General features: G+C 43.5%; 1 protein-coding gene across 8 annotated transcripts in view; it reads right to left on the bottom strand.

The window, feature by feature from the left end:
• The window catches only part of LOC137372132 (collagen alpha-1(III) chain-like), a 300,919-nt gene that overhangs the window by 123,944 nt on the left and 161,416 nt on the right, over nt 1-15,559 (bottom strand). For all 8 annotated transcript variants that reach the window (XM_068035601.1, XM_068035603.1, XM_068035600.1 and 5 more), the window contains 6 exons: nt 14,910-14,963; nt 14,517-14,561; nt 14,325-14,378; nt 9,045-9,143; nt 8,883-8,927; nt 8,370-8,468 (listed from right to left, as the gene is read on the bottom strand). In XM_068035601.1, coding sequence (XP_067891702.1) covers nt 8,370-8,468; nt 8,883-8,927; nt 9,045-9,143; nt 14,325-14,378; nt 14,517-14,561; nt 14,910-14,963 — 396 coding nt within the window. The remainder of the gene's footprint in view (nt 1-8,369; nt 8,469-8,882; nt 8,928-9,044; nt 9,144-14,324; nt 14,379-14,516; nt 14,562-14,909; nt 14,964-15,559) is intronic.

Raw genomic sequence — 15,559 nt, 5'->3', positions numbered from 1 at the left:
CTTTATGCAACAACACATCCAATACTACATACTAAACTCAAATAATCATATGTGTGTATTCCTTCAGTGCCTGTCTTGAGGGCGTCTTTGCAGGTGAGGCAACATCTGTGGAGAGAGAGTAGAGTTAACGTTTCAGGTCTGTGAACTTTCATCAAAACAGGCAAAGATTAGAAATGTATCAGGTTTTAGGCAAGTGAGGGGGGGGGTGGGCAGGTGGGGAAGAGAACAAAAGGGAAGGTGTGTGATAGGGCAGAGGTCAGGAGAGATGTCATGGAACAAAGGCAAAAGGTTGTGCTAATGGTCGTGGTGAAAGAAAAAGCTTTAGTCCAGAGAATGTTTTAATGGCAGAATAATGAGCAGCTCTGTCCAAAAGCACAACATGAAAAACCAAGTTTAAGGCAGGCACATGGTAAAAAATAGTCACAGACCTGAAACGTTAACTCTGCTTCTCTCTCTACAGGTGCTGCCAGATCTGTTCAGTATTTCCAGCACTTTCCATTTTTATTATAAAAGAAATTCCAGCCCTGTGTCCCAATCATGATGATATTCATGACAGTATGCCCTGATCATGGTTTTGAGGGTTTGATGGTACCATTCTAAAGCCCCTTGTGCCTGTGGGTGGTATGCTGAGGACTATAACTGTGTTACCCCCAGACTATTCATAACTTCCTGAAAAATGCATCAAATTGGAACTTTGATCTGACTGGATTTCAATCGGTAATCCATATCGAGTAAATAACTGTATTAACTTCTGTATCACTACCTTGGCAGAAATTGTTCTCATGGGAATGGCCTCTGGGAACAGAGTATATTTATAATAGTGAGTATATATTGATGTTCTGCTTTTGTTTTCAGTAAAGGTCCCACACAGTCTACCGACATGCTACAAAATGGTTCCCCAAAAACTGGTCTGAGAATTAGAGGGGTCAGTTTTATTGCAGGGTTGTGGCTTTTCCACAATCTGGCATGTATGACATGTTTTACAAAACTGCATCATGTCCTTGTGAAGACCTGGCCAGTAAAAATTTCGACTTAGACGTGCTTTGGTCTTTTGGATCCCTACAGGTCCCACCATTGGAATTGCTCGGGCTATCCTTAATATTTCCTGGCGATACTTCACCACTATCTGGTGAACCACTGTCCATTCTTCATCTGCAGGTCTGTGAGGAGGTCTCCACTTCCTCATCAGAGTCCCATTTTTAATATAGTAGCATTTCAGAGCTCCCTCTGCTTCAGCTTCAGCTTGAGCTGATTGTGCCACCTTTCCTAACTCTGGATTGGCTTGCTGAGCCTCAATCAGAGAAGACTTACTGAACGTTTCCTTCAGATTATTCAAATCCTCAAAGAAAGTTTCAGATAGCCAAATATCTGTGGTACCAATCTGACCTCCACGACAGAACTTGTTTAGGCATTGCTCGGGTCACTACACATGAAGGAAAAATTCCTGGAACCATTTCCTGCAACTATTCTGTCTCCTTGACCTCACTCGGCCTTTCCTGGACTACTGGAGAAGCTACCACCTTCGCTCCAGCCAAATCATTCCCAGGAGAAGGTCAACTCCGTCTATAGGCAAACTATGGATAACTTCTTTGGTTACAGTTCCAGACATTAGGTCACACTCCAGGTGCATCTGATACAAAAGGTATGGATATATACTCCCTGCCGATGCCATTCACTAAAACCTTGGTATTCAATACGCTCTCTGGTAGAAAAGTCATGCCTTTCCCCAACAAAAGAGTTTGGGTGTCTCCTGTATCCCCAAGTATAACTATTGGTTTACCTGCTTCACTTGAAGAATAAGGAGTTACTTTTCCTTTTGACAAGAATTTCCTATAGCTCTCAGGTATCTTGTTCACGTCTTCCCACACTCAATGGTTTTTGTACTTGGCCTTACAGCAGCAGTCAGAGCTACAGTCGGATCTGTCGTACTCTCAGACAGGGCCCCTTTCTCTGCATTAGCCTTGTGTACCCCAACAAGTCTCATGGGTTTACCCTGTAACTTCTAGCAATCTGCATGAAGGTGTCCCACCTTGTGGCAATGGAAACACTTAGGCTTTTGGACCTCACTTCCACCCTCAGCCCCTTCCTTTCTGGCCTGAGGAGGTGCCAGGGCATTCCCAGCTGTCCCTTCACATCCCTAGCTAGTTGCCTTATTTTCACCCTCCCACCTTCTATCCTTCTCAGGTTTGTGGGAGTGATGGAAAAAGGCTTTGGGCTTGTGGACAAGTTCGTCATCATCAGCCAACTCAGCTGCCTGTTTGGCTGTTGAAACCTTCTGGTTCTCCACGTGGGTTCTTACTAATGGAGGGAGTGAGTTTTTATATTCCTCCAGGAGAACTATTTCCCTAAGGGTCTCATTCGTGGCCTTTACCTTCATTGCCTGCATCCAATGATCAAAATTAATTTGCTTTACCCTCTCAAATTCTATACAGGTCTTCCCAGCCTGTTTCTAAAGATTCCAAAATTTCTGCTTGTAAACTTCAGGGACCAACTCATAAGCAGTGAGAATAGCCTTTTTGCTTTCTCATAATCTGCGGAAGTCTCCTCAGAAAGCATAGCATAAACTTCATGAGCTCTGCCCATCAACCTGCTTTGCATGATCAGTGTCCAATTTTCTTTCGGCCATCTCATCCATTTAGCCAGCTTTTCAAGACAAATGAAAAATGCCTCTACGTCCCTTTCCTCAAACTTCAGGAAGGCTTCCACAAATTTTAACAGCTCCCCACTGGGTCCTGAGTCAGAGTCAGATTCTTCCTCATCAGAATTTTCATTTTTAGTTCCAGCCTTTTTAATTGGAATATCCTTTCTCATTCCCTTTCTCTTTCCTGCCTCTCTTCTTTTTCCTTTCTCTTTCTCTTTGCAATTCTAGTTCCAGTTTCCGAAATGCTCTTTTTCTCTTTATCTTGCCGCTCTGCTTGCTCCCTTTGAAATGCTCTTTCCTTTTCTGCTTTTCCTAGTTCTAACTTCATCCTGTCCAACTGAATCTGTACCAGTGTTAGCTTGTCTTCTGACAGGATGCAGAGCTGGGCTGAGAACTGGCAGATGGAGCTCAACCTGGAAAAGTGTGAAGTGATTCATTTTGGAAGGTCGAATTTGAGTGCGGAATACAGGCTTAAAGACAGGATTCTTGGTAGTGTGGAGGAACAGAGGGATCTTGGGGTCCATGTCCATAGATCGCTCAAAGTTGCCACCCAAGTTGATAGGGTTGTTAAGAAGGCGTATGGTGTGTTGGCTTTCATTAACAGGGGGATTGAGTTTAAGAGCCGCAAGGTTATGCTGCAGCTCTATAAGGCCCTGGTTCGACCACACTTGGAATATTGTGTTCAGTTCTGGTCGCCTCATTATAGGAAGGATGTGGAAGCTTTAGAGAGGGTGCAGAGGAGATTTACCAGGATGCTGCCTGGACTGGAGGGCATGTCCTACGAAGAAAGATTGAGGGAGCTAGGGCTTTTCTCATTGGAGTGAAGAAGGATGAGAGGTGACTTGATAGAGGGGTACAAGATGATGAGAGGCATAGATAGAGTGGATAGTCAGAGACTTTTTCCCAGGGTGGAAAGGGCTATCACCAGGGGGCATAATTTTAAGGTGATTGGAGGAAGGTTTCGGGGAGATGTCAGAGGTAGGTTCTTTACACAGAGAGTGGTGGGTGCGTGGAATGCGCTGCCAGCGGTGGTAGTAGAAGCAGATACATTAGGGGCATTTAAGCGACTCTTGGATAGGTACATGGATGATAGTAGAATGAAGGGTAGGTAGTTAGTTTGATCTTAGAGTAGGTTAAAGGTTCGGCACAACATCGTGGGCTGAAGGGCCTGTACTGTGCTGTACTGTTCTATGTTCTATGTTCCATGTTCTATGTTCTATGTTCTATGTTCTGATTCTACTCATCCCTCTGGCTCTTTCACATCAATCTTCAGCTGTCTGGCTTCTAGTCTCTGAATTTAGGGTCTCCTAGCTTTTGATCTAATATCTACCTTCAAGTGCTCTGCCAAACTTAACAGCTTGTCAGCAGTCAATGCCTTTAAAGAATTATAATTTAACACAGACTGCTGCACAAACGCACTTGCATCAAATGTAGCCATTCCGGTAGTATAAGCTTTATTCTAATGCACAAGAAATCTGGCATTTCCTTCCTCCCTTTTTCAATTATTATTACCCCACTTACAACTGCACTTCGTTGGCTTTGGGTTATCCTAGACAGAGTCCCCAATTATATGTTTTGACCGAGGTCGTTCCACTACTCCACTGGTCACACATATATTTAAATGTTTTACCCCATTACCGTTATGACCAATTATATACTTTTCTAATAAAGTTCTGAAGAAGGGTCACTGACCTGAAACGTTAACTCTGCTTCTCTCTGCACAGATGCTGCCAGACCTGCTGAGTATTTCCAGCATTTCTTGTTTTTATTTCAGATTTCCAGCATCCGCAGTATTTTGCTTTTATTATATACTTTTTCTATATTAGTTTCAGAATAAAAATCCGCCAGCCAGGTTTCTTTAATAAACCACAAAATTGTTGATTTATTATAAAACAAGACTTATTCAATAAAGATGCAAAGCTTATTAAAACACAGCTTGAAATATGAAAGAATGAATATATTCCCTTCCAAATATCCTAACACACACACACTGGTTGAAGAAAAAAATAAAGAATAATGAAATAAACTGGCTCTGCAGTGATCAACTTAAAAAAAAATGCTTTGGCCAAGTTATTGTCAATTCTTGAAGAAAAATGATAAAATATGGGATGTTCCAGATGGCCCTTTGGTCTGGCATCCAGGTACACGTAGACGACTGTCACTGGGATCTTTCAGGAGCAGTTCTGTTATGGAGACTTTGAGGAGTTGTCCTGCAGACTTTTTGGAAGAATTACTGCATCAGTTGGTTCAGTTATCACACTGGAATCTCAGAAGATTTTCCAAAACAGATGGAAAAAGGATGAGTTGGGTGGCTTCTCTCTTAGCAGGATATATATCAACTGAACTCCAGACAATCCAAAAACGGAACCAAAACTCCTGACAACCATAAATCCAGGCATGGGACTTCTCTAAGTCCAAACAGTTCCACAGTCCATAAAGCTCCGGCTGTTTACCTATCTTGAGACATGTGACTTCCAGTAAGTGTTTTTTTTAAACAAAGTCCCAACTGTCCTTCCAGTGACCCTTAAAAGAAACCAAGTTCAGGCATCTTCTCAGGTATTTTCGATCGTCTTTTAAACACAAGTCCTCAAAAAATATTAATAATGGAAGCACCTTCATGACAATAGCAACAAGTTGAGATTTAATAATCTCAGTCTGAGTTTCCATTACAACACTCAGACATTGGGTGGCTTCTGCTGTGCTGCAATGGAAGCTGAGACATCAGCCGTCAGGCGCAGCATCGCAGTTGTGTCCACAAACGTTTTCATGGAGTTGGCCTCCACTTCCATACTGGACAGGGTGAGCTCCAAGCTCTGCACGAAGCCCTGTGCCATGTTGGAGCCAGACTCCTCGACAGTGACAACAGACTCTGTGATAGGCCTGCCAATGCAGCAAGCATTTCTGTGTGCCTGCTCACCAGTCTTTTTCTGCACATCACCCCATCGAAGTCCTCATCTGACTGCTCTGCAGCAGAACTCATCTGCAACCTCACACTCCAGTGAGCTGGCACAAATGCCATCCTTTCCCCCTGGCCTGGCTGCAGCCCACTCATGGCCGATGAGTCACCACATGCAGTTCCCACCTCTAAACTGCCCTCTAACATAGTGCTAGTATCTGTGCTGGTGGTTGTGAGTGTCTGAACAACATCTTGGATGGTGTTGGCAACACTGGTTGCAAAGGCCTGGGTCACTGCCCCGCCAATAATTAGGAGCACTATCTTCTCCAACAGGCCCAGGAGATGCAACTGTGCCTGTCTCCCACCAGTTCGTTGCTGCTCCCTCTTGTTATGTACCTCCTTATCCTGCTAAAAGGGAGGAAAACATGTCAGTGAGTTTGTTGCAATGTGTTTGGGTGATATGCCTGTCATAGCTGAATAGCTGGAAATATGCAGAAGTTGTGAGATGGGTGTGAGGCTTGCAGCAGTGGTATGTGTGTGTGAGGATGAGGTGGAGCATGTGGATGTTAAGTAGGAGTCCTGATTACAAGAGATTGCTAATGGGTGGTGATGAGGGTGTGGTGCATTGAGCAGTGTGTGAGATTGGTGGTGTGATGGGTAGGAGATGACATTTGAAGATATATTCACTGACCTTGACCACTCATGCAGCACTGCAGCCAGGCCATCGGGGCCAAACTCCTTGAATTGACCATGGCCACGTCCTCCCATTCCCTTTTCAGCTTCTGACTGGAGGGCCTCTTGGCCCCCTTCAGAAACACAACCTCTCTCCTCCTTTGCACCTCCTGGCCTAATGCCTCCAGGATGGCATCAGAGAACCTGGGAGCCTCTCTTTAGCCTGCTGCTCCATTAGTACTCTTCCTTTTGAGAAGCACGTTTGCAAACTGTTCCAACACCTGCATCACCTGTAAGCAGCATGCGATAGACAGAGCTAAGCGATCCCATAACCAGCGTATCAGATCTAAGCTCTGCAGTCCTGCCACATCCAGTTGTGAATGGTGGTGGATAATTAAACAACTAACTGGAGGAGGTGGCTCCATAATTATCCCCATCCTCAATGATGGGGGAGCCCAGCACATCAGTGCAAAAGATAAGGCTGAAGCATTTGCAACAATCTTCAGCCAGAAGTGCCAAGTGGATGATCCATCTTGGCCTCCTCCTGAAGTCCCCAGCATCACAGATGCCAGACTTCAGCCAATTCTATTCACTCCGCGTAATATCAAGAAATGACTAAAGGCACTGGATACTGCAAAGGTTATGGGCCCTGACAACATTCCTATGCTCCAGAACTTCTCGTGCCGCTAGACAAGCTGTTCCAGTACAATGCAACACTGGCATCTACCCGGCAATATGGAAAATTGCCAAGGAATGTCTTGTACACAAAAAGCAGGACAAATCCAACCCAGCCATTTACCACCCCATCAGTCTACTCTCAATCATCAGTAAAATGATGAAAGGTGTCGTAAACGGTGCGATCAAGGGGTACTTGCTTAGCAATAACCTGCTCAGTGACGGTCAGTTTGGGTTCCGCCAGGGCCATTCAACTCCTGACCTCATTACAGCCTTGGATCAAACATGGACAAAAGAGCTGAATTCAAGAGGTGAGGTGAGAGTGACTGCCCTTGACATCAAGGCAGCATTTGACCGAGTATGGCATCAAGGAGCCCTAGCAAAACTGGAGTCAATGGGAATCGGGGGGGAAAATTCTCTGCTGGTTTGAGTCATACCTAGCACAAAGGAAGATGGTTGTGGTTGTTGGAGGTCAATCATCTCAGCTCCAGGACATCACTGCAGGAGTTCCTCAGGTTAGTGTCCTAGGCCCAACCAATTCAACTGCTTCATCAATGACCTTCCTTCAATCATAAGAAGTGGGGATGTTTGCTAATGATTGCACAATGTTCAGCACCATTCACGACTCTGCAACTTCTGAAGCAGTCAGTGTAGAAATGCAGCAAGACCTGGACAATATCCAGGCTTGAGCTGATAAGTGGCAAGTAACATTCATGCCACACATGTGCTAGGCAATGACCATTTCCAACAAGAGAGAATCTAACCATCTCCCCATGACATTTAATGGCATTACCATCGCTAAATCCCCCACTATCAACATCCTGGGGGCTACCATTGACCAGAAACCGAACTGGAGTAGCCATATAAATACCGTGGCTACAAGAGCAGGTGTAGAGATCAGGGAGGGGGATTGTGATATACTTGAACAAATTAGCATTGAAAGGGAGGAAGTATCAGCTGTTTTAGTGGGCTTAAAAGTGGATAAATCCCCAGGCCCAGATGAGATGTATCCCAGGCTGTTATGTGAGGCAAGGGAGGAGATAGCAGAGGCTCTGACACAAATTTTCAAATCCTCTCTGGCTACAGGAGAGGTGCCAGAGGAGTGGAGGACAGCAAATGTGCGGTACCATTATTCAAGAAGGGTAGCAGGAATAAACCAGGAAATTACAGGCCAGTGAGTCTAACATCAGTGGGAGGGAAACTATTGGAAAAAAATCTGAGGGACAGGATTAATCTAAGCCATTGATAAATATTATAAATAGCTGAGGCACAAGTATTGATCCTTGCAGTAGCCCACTAGTTACAACCTGCCAACCCAAAAACAACCCATTTATTCCTACTCTTCTGTTTTCTGTCTGTTAACCAGTTCTCAATCCATAATAATATATTTTATATTTTATTATAGTATGAACAGAGCACTATCTATATGAAGTACATGGATTGTCACTTGTGCAATAAAGTCACACAACCATTGCAAACACTTACTGGTAGACCTTTAGAACCTGGAAATCCATTTGTACCTGGTGGACCTGGGACGCCAATACGACCTGGTCCACCAGGGCTGCCAGGCATACCAAGAGGACCCTAAAATGTAAACAGAAACTGGTATGAGTACAGTTTCCAGTCAGAGCTTATATTTTTAAATCCTTCACACTGGATGTTGGCTAAAATATGTCACAAGAATTGAAAACAAAACAATTAAATTAAGAAGTAACAGATCCATTGCGTGCTTTAGTCAGATCTTTGGAAATATTTTCATTTTTTCTCTTCAACAAAGGCAGGACTTCATATTTATTATCCAATCCATTCCATCATGGAAAATATAATTCATATCAAGCTGCTAAATGGCCTGTTTTTTTTTTACTTGTGATAGATGCAGGTCAAATCAATGAGGCGCCAACATTTATTGGATCCCCTACTCTTTAATTATGGCCTTATTTTACTGTATTTGTTGTATGTTCTCACTATAGACAATTTAGTGATTTTGTTTTAACTGACCGATAAACCTCGAGAACCAGGTGATCCATCTTTTCCAGATTTCCCCTGAAATACAAAATCAGTAGCAGACTATCAGATGCTATTTTCTGATTTTTCCATCATTTATCAATTGGTTACTGAAAAGCAGATGTGAAGAGTTTCAGTGGATAATTAGTTACATACAGGTGGGCCTGAAATTCCAGCAGGGCCCTGAAGGCCTGGTTCACCCCTTAATCCTGAAGGACCATTCGAACCACACGGGCCTTGCTCACCAGATTCACCCTGAAGAAACATTATTAAAGGAAAAATATGCTTTGAGAACAATGTGATCTTTGGATACATTTATCTTAATCAAAAATGCAAGACAAAAATATTGATTCATTTTTTGTCCTTAAACATTGACATTAAATAATCTATGGCTTAGAATTAGAACATTACAGTGCAGTACAGGCCCTTCGGCCCTCGATGTTGTGCCGACCTGTGAAACCATCTGACCTACACTATTCTATTTTCATCCATATGTCTATCCAATGACCACTTAAATGCCCTTAAAGTTGGCGAGTCTACTACTGTTGCAGGCAGGGCGTTCCACGCCCCTACTACTCTCTGAGTAAAGAAACTACCTCTAACATCTGTCCTATATCTATCACCCCTCAACTTAAAGCTATGTCCCCTCGTGTTTGCCATCACCATCCGAGGAAAAAGACTCTCACTATCCACCCTATCTAACCCTCTGATTATCTTATATGTCTCTATTAAGTCACCTCTCCTCCTCCTTCTCTCTAACGAAAACAACCTCAAGTCCCTCAGCCTTTCCTCGTAAGACCTTCCCTCCATACCAGGCAACATCCTAGTAAATCTCCTCTGCACCCTTTCCAAAGCTTCCACATCCTTCCTATAATGCGGTGACCAGAACTGCACGCAATACTCCAGGTGTGGTCTCACCAGAGTTTTGTACAGCTGCAGCATGACCTCGTGGCTCCGAAACTTGATCCCCCTACTAATAAAAGCTAACACACCATATGCCTTCTTAACAGCCCTATTAACCTGGGTAGCAACTTTCAGGGATTTATGTACCTGGACACCAAGATCTCTCTGTTCATCTACACTACCAAGAATCTTTCCATTAGCCCAGTACTCTGCATTCCTGTTACTCCTTCCAAAGTGAATCACCTCACACTTTTCCACATTAAACTCCATTTGCCATCTCTCAGCCCAGCTCTGCAGCCTATCTAGTTTCATCATTCTTCCAAAAAGGGAGCTGGAATTGCCTGGAGGATCAGCTTCGCTGGTCTTCCACTATAACTCTAGCAGGGGACTAGTACAACTGCACAGAAAACAAGTGCACTGGGTCTCTACCACTCCCAAGATTTTCCGCAGGGCCAAGTATGTGTTGGAACCTCTCCCTGCTCCTTACTCAGAGCAACAATATTAGTAGGAGTAAGACTGAATACAAGTATTCCCGATGCTAGGAATTCTCATGTAATCAGCCTGCAGGCACCCATTAAAATATTAAAGGGCCTGTAATTTTGAGCAGAAACCAGTCCCACAGGATTCTGCTCCATTTGTAGTGCCATTTTACATTGCAGTGGGGTGGTGGAAGAAGGAGGGTCTTCTGTCACCACCCCCATGCCACCGCACCAAGAGGGCATGTCTAGGGAATTCCCAGGCTTCCCCAAGCAATTCTGCCCATTCCACCCTTATAAGTCATCATCGAAACTCAGGTCAGTGGAGGCCTCAGGAGAGCTCCCAGATAGGATCAAACTCCTTTCAAATTCCCCAAAATTCTCCATGAGGAACAAAAGATAAAATTAGCTCCTGTTTTCCTTTAGCCCAGGAAGGATCTTGAGTCCCCTTGTTGGATCATCTAGGTGCTGCATCAACATGAACCAGTATATGTCTTTGATGCGTCCACACTGGTTATTTAAATGACTGCGATATGAGTCTGAATCTTTAACTCCAAGGGGACAGGGATTCCATTCCTCTTCACTTGCATCAACTGAGATGTGCTCTGTTAAATTGGGGAACCATGGGTCCATCGAGTCCACCTTCCTACTATCCTAACAATTGTAACCAATTATATATTTTTCTTCGAGACCATGTCCAGATTGACATTAAAATGATATTAACTACTTGCATCTACAGCTCACTACTTCAAATAACTGACGATCTTCTCAGAGAATTAACACAATCTTTTGTCCGGCCCAAATCTATCGCTTTTCAGGTGTACATTTTGGCTTAGTGGTAACACTCTCATCTTTGATGCAGAAATTCATGGGAGCAAGTCAGAGATTTGAGCACTTAATCTAGACTGAAACTTCAATGTATGCACTGTTGGAAGTGCAGTCATTTGGATCAGATGTTTAATTGAGGCCCGTCTTTCCTCTAGGTTGTATAAAAACATAATAAATAGGAGAAGGTCACACAGCCCTCAAGCCCGCTCCGACATTTCATAAGAACCTAGTTGATCTTCAGTCTCAACTACACTTTCCCACCCAATCTCCATATTCCTTCATTCACTTGGAGTTCAAATATCTATTGTTCTCAGCCTTGAACATACTCAAGGACTGAGCATCCACTTCAGGTATGGGGATAGATTGGAAAACCTGGGGCTGTTCTCCTTGGAGAAGAGATTAAGAGGAGATTTGACAGAAGTGTTCAAAATCATGAGGGGTCTGGACAAAGTAGATAGGGAGAAACTGTTCCCATTGGTGGAAGGATCCGGAACCAGAGGACACCAATTTAAGGTAATTGGCAAAAGAAGCAATGGCAACACAGTGGCGCAGTGGTTAGCACCGCAGCCTCACAGCTCCAGCGACCCGGGTTCAATTCTGGGTACTGCCTGTGTGGAGTTTGCAAGTTCTCCCTGTGTCTGCGTGGGTTTTCTCCGGGTGCTCCGGTTTCCTTCCACAAACCAAAAGACTTTATAGGTTGGTAGGTAAATTGGCCATTATAAATTGCCCCTAGTATAGGTAGGTGATAGGGAAATATAGGGATGTGGTAGGAATATGGGATTAGTGTAGGATTAGTATAAATGGGTGGTTGATGGTTGGCACAGACTCGGTGGGCCGAAGGGCCTGTTTCAGTGCTGTATCTCTAAACTAAACATGAGGAAAAACCTTTTTGTGGTTAGGATCTGGAATGCACTGCCTGAGAGTTTGATGGAGGAATATTAAATCAAGGCCTTCAAAACAGAGCTGGATAATTACCTGGAAAGATTTGCAAGGGCCATGGGGAAAAGGAACTAGCTGAGTTACACTTGTAGAGAGTCCGCACAGACGTGATGAGCCAAAGAGCCTCCTTCTGTGCTGTAACAATTCTATGATTCTATGACGATGTAAGTTGTTACAATGCTCTATGGCCTTGACTTTTCTCTTTAGCTAGATTTATAAATTTCCCCTCAACTGAAACCTCCCCCCACTCCACCTTTTTGGTTTAAAGCTTTATCTACAGTCCTAGTTATTCTATTTGCCAGGATACTGGTTCCATCTTGGTTTAAATGAAGTCCGTTCCAACAGAACAGCTTCATTTTTCCCTCAGTACAGGCGCCAGTGCCCCATGAATCGAAACCCCTGTCTCCCACACCACTGTGCAAGCAAAGCATTCAACTCTCTTTGACCTTGTGCCAATTTGCATGTGGCTAAGGTAGTTGTTTTCCTTTCATGGGATGTGGGTGTCACTGGCAAGGCCAGCATTTGTCACCCATCCCTAATTGTCTTGAACTGAGAGGCTTTCTCGGACATTTCAGAGGGCAATTAAACATCAAACACATTGCTGTGGGCCTGGAGTCACATGTAGGCCAGACCAGGTAAGGACAGAAGATTTCCTTCCCTAAAGGCCATTAGATTAGATTAGATTAGAGATACAGCACTGAAACAGGCCCTTTGGCCCACCGAGTCTGTGCCGACCATCAACCACCCATTTATACTAATCCTACACTAATCCCATATTCCTACCAAACATCCCCACCTGTCCCTATATTTCCCTACCACCTACCTATACTAGTGACAATTTATAATGGCCAATTTACCAATCAACCTGCAAGTCTTTTGGCTTGTGGGAGGAAACTGGAGCACCCGGAGAAAACCCACGCAGACACAGGGAGAACTTGCAAACTCCACACAGGCAGTACCCAGAATCGAACCCGGGTCCCTGGAGCTGTGAGGCTGCAGTGCTAACCACTGCACCACTGTACCCATTAGTAAACCAGATGGGTTTTTACGACAATTGATGACAGTAATGGTGCCGTGAAACTGAGATCAGCTTTCAATTCCAGATTTTTTTTGATTAATTGAATTAACTTCCCCCAGCTGCTGTGGTGGGATTTGAACTCATGTCCCCAGGGCATTAGCCTGGGCCTCTGAATTACTAGTCTACTGGCATTATCACTGTAAATTCAGAGATTATTACCTTTGAATTTCCTCTTATTAATTTGGACCCTAGCTCCTTAAACTCCCTCAGCAGAACCTCATTCCTCATTTTACCTGTGCCATTCATTCTTACATGGGCCACGACAACTGGATCCTCCTGCCACCATTCCCCAAGTTATTCTCCAGCCATGAGGCGATGCCCTTAACCGTGATACTGGGCAGGCAACATAACCTCAGAACTCCCAGTCTCGCAGCTGCAGAGAGCAGCATCTATCCCCCTGACTATACTGTCCCCTCCCCCTACAAAATTCCTTTTCATCCCTTCCCCACTCGAATGACCTCCTGTACCATGGTGCGGTGGCCAGTTTGTGCATCCAACCTGCAGACTTTGCCCTCATCCACACAAGCAACCAGACCCTCATACCAGTTGGATAGGGGAATAGATGAGGCTTCTCTAGCACTGCACCTGGGTTCCCCTTACCAGCCTGACTCGCAGTCACAATCTCCTGTCCATGAGCACCAACTAGACCTGGACCACTCTTCAAAGTCAAGGGTATGGCAACTCTCCCCCTTCCTGAGGTTAACTGACACTATAAAAAAAGAGCAGGGGAGTTTTCTTTCTGTCATGGCTAATATTTATCCCTCAACCAACATTACTAAAACAGATTATCTAGTCATTTATCTCATTACTAATTGTGGAAACTGGATGTGCATAAATTGGCTGCCCTATTTCCCTTCATTACCACAGTGACAATATCTCAAAAGTATTTGATTGGCCTTGTAAAGTGTTACATGAATGCAAGTTCAGCTTATACTCATGACCCCTTGTTCTGCTATTCCACACCAAATCAAATGTCCCTAATTGAACCTTCACATCGCTGAGCCTTATTAAATTGGAATATTTCCTCAGTCTTCTTTTCATTGAGAAAAATCTCAGTTCAGGGATCTATATAGGGACAGATTCTAAGTGCATCATCAATAATCTAAGTCAGCTGAAAATCCGACCACATTCCAAGTAATCAAATAGCTCGATTTGAAGATGTTATCTTTACAATTTCAAGAAAGGTTGAGAAATGCTTAATGGTCAACATACCTTAGCTCCTGCAAGACCTGGAAAACCAGGGGTACCAGGTGGTCCAGGGGAGCCCTAAATGGGGAAAAAAATATGGCAAGTTTTATATGCATGTATCTGAACAAAATAAACAGTATTTGACTTTAGGAAATGAAGAACCTTTTAAATGAGCATATTAAAAAAACACATTGAAGAAAACAGCACTTTACTTACAGGTGTACCATCTTTGCCTGGATGGCCATCATGACCACGGGTACCCTAAAAAAAAGCTTCATGTTCAGAGACTGTTTTCTTTGGAAAATCTTAAGAATAAAATCAAATTTAAATGCAATTAAAAGGAAATAATCAGGTGGAAATTCAAAGAATTCATATCATAAACATTATCAAAATGAAAAATTATGAGGTTGCTCAAAACGTTAGATATTAACATTAAATTCCTATTACCAATTTCCAGGCCCTGGATCAAACTTTACCATTGCTATAATGGAAACAGGATTCCTTTCATTTTCTAATATACAGTCATGTCACTGATAGTATCTGGAGCAAAATATTGATGTCATTTGGTAGAGGTACTCTACTCAATAGGAATGGGTAGATTGCACTTACAGCTGTTCCAGGGGAGCCATTGCGCCCTCTCTCACCAGGCAAACCACGAAGACCCTAGTGTGCATGATGAACAGAAACAATCATTGCACTGCATAAAATGAGAATCCATTTCAACATTGTTTGCTGCTTCAAAAATAGACATTTGCATCTATAAAATTCAAAGCGCATTTTTACAAACACAGCCAGCTGGTGATCCTTGGGATGAAATAGAAAGAAGAACTTGATAAAGTAGCTACATGAAAAAAGTATCAAGTTTGTTCTTTCGTATGCTTCCCTGGGTAATGATAAGGGCTGATTCCCAGACTGGACACCTTACTAAGGAACGACTCTCATTGGGAGATTTTGGGCATGTGGCTCTGATTATTTTTTCTTCATTTAAATTAATGGGTGGAAAATCCAAGCACCTGCATTTTTCAACCTGGGCTCCTTTCAAGCTCTCCTCCTCCTGGGAACAGCCAACGAAGGAGTCATCCTTATGGTTTCAATGTAGTGGTTGATGCAAAGCTTTGGAATAATCACTCTTGATTTAACACAGACAGCTTTACCCAATTTAGGGAAATAAGGCCAATTCTTCAATGTGTACCATCAGCAGTTATCAACATCTGCATTATTAGATGAACAAGCCTTAGGCCTGTGGCTTGCCTGAATTG

Source organism: Heterodontus francisci, chromosome 7 (assembly GCF_036365525.1).
Source record: "Heterodontus francisci isolate sHetFra1 chromosome 7, sHetFra1.hap1, whole genome shotgun sequence".
Lineage (NCBI taxonomy): Eukaryota > Metazoa > Chordata > Chondrichthyes > Heterodontiformes > Heterodontidae > Heterodontus > Heterodontus francisci.
Note: the sequence above shows the minus strand (reverse complement) of the source record. Positions and strands in the feature narration are given on the sequence as shown.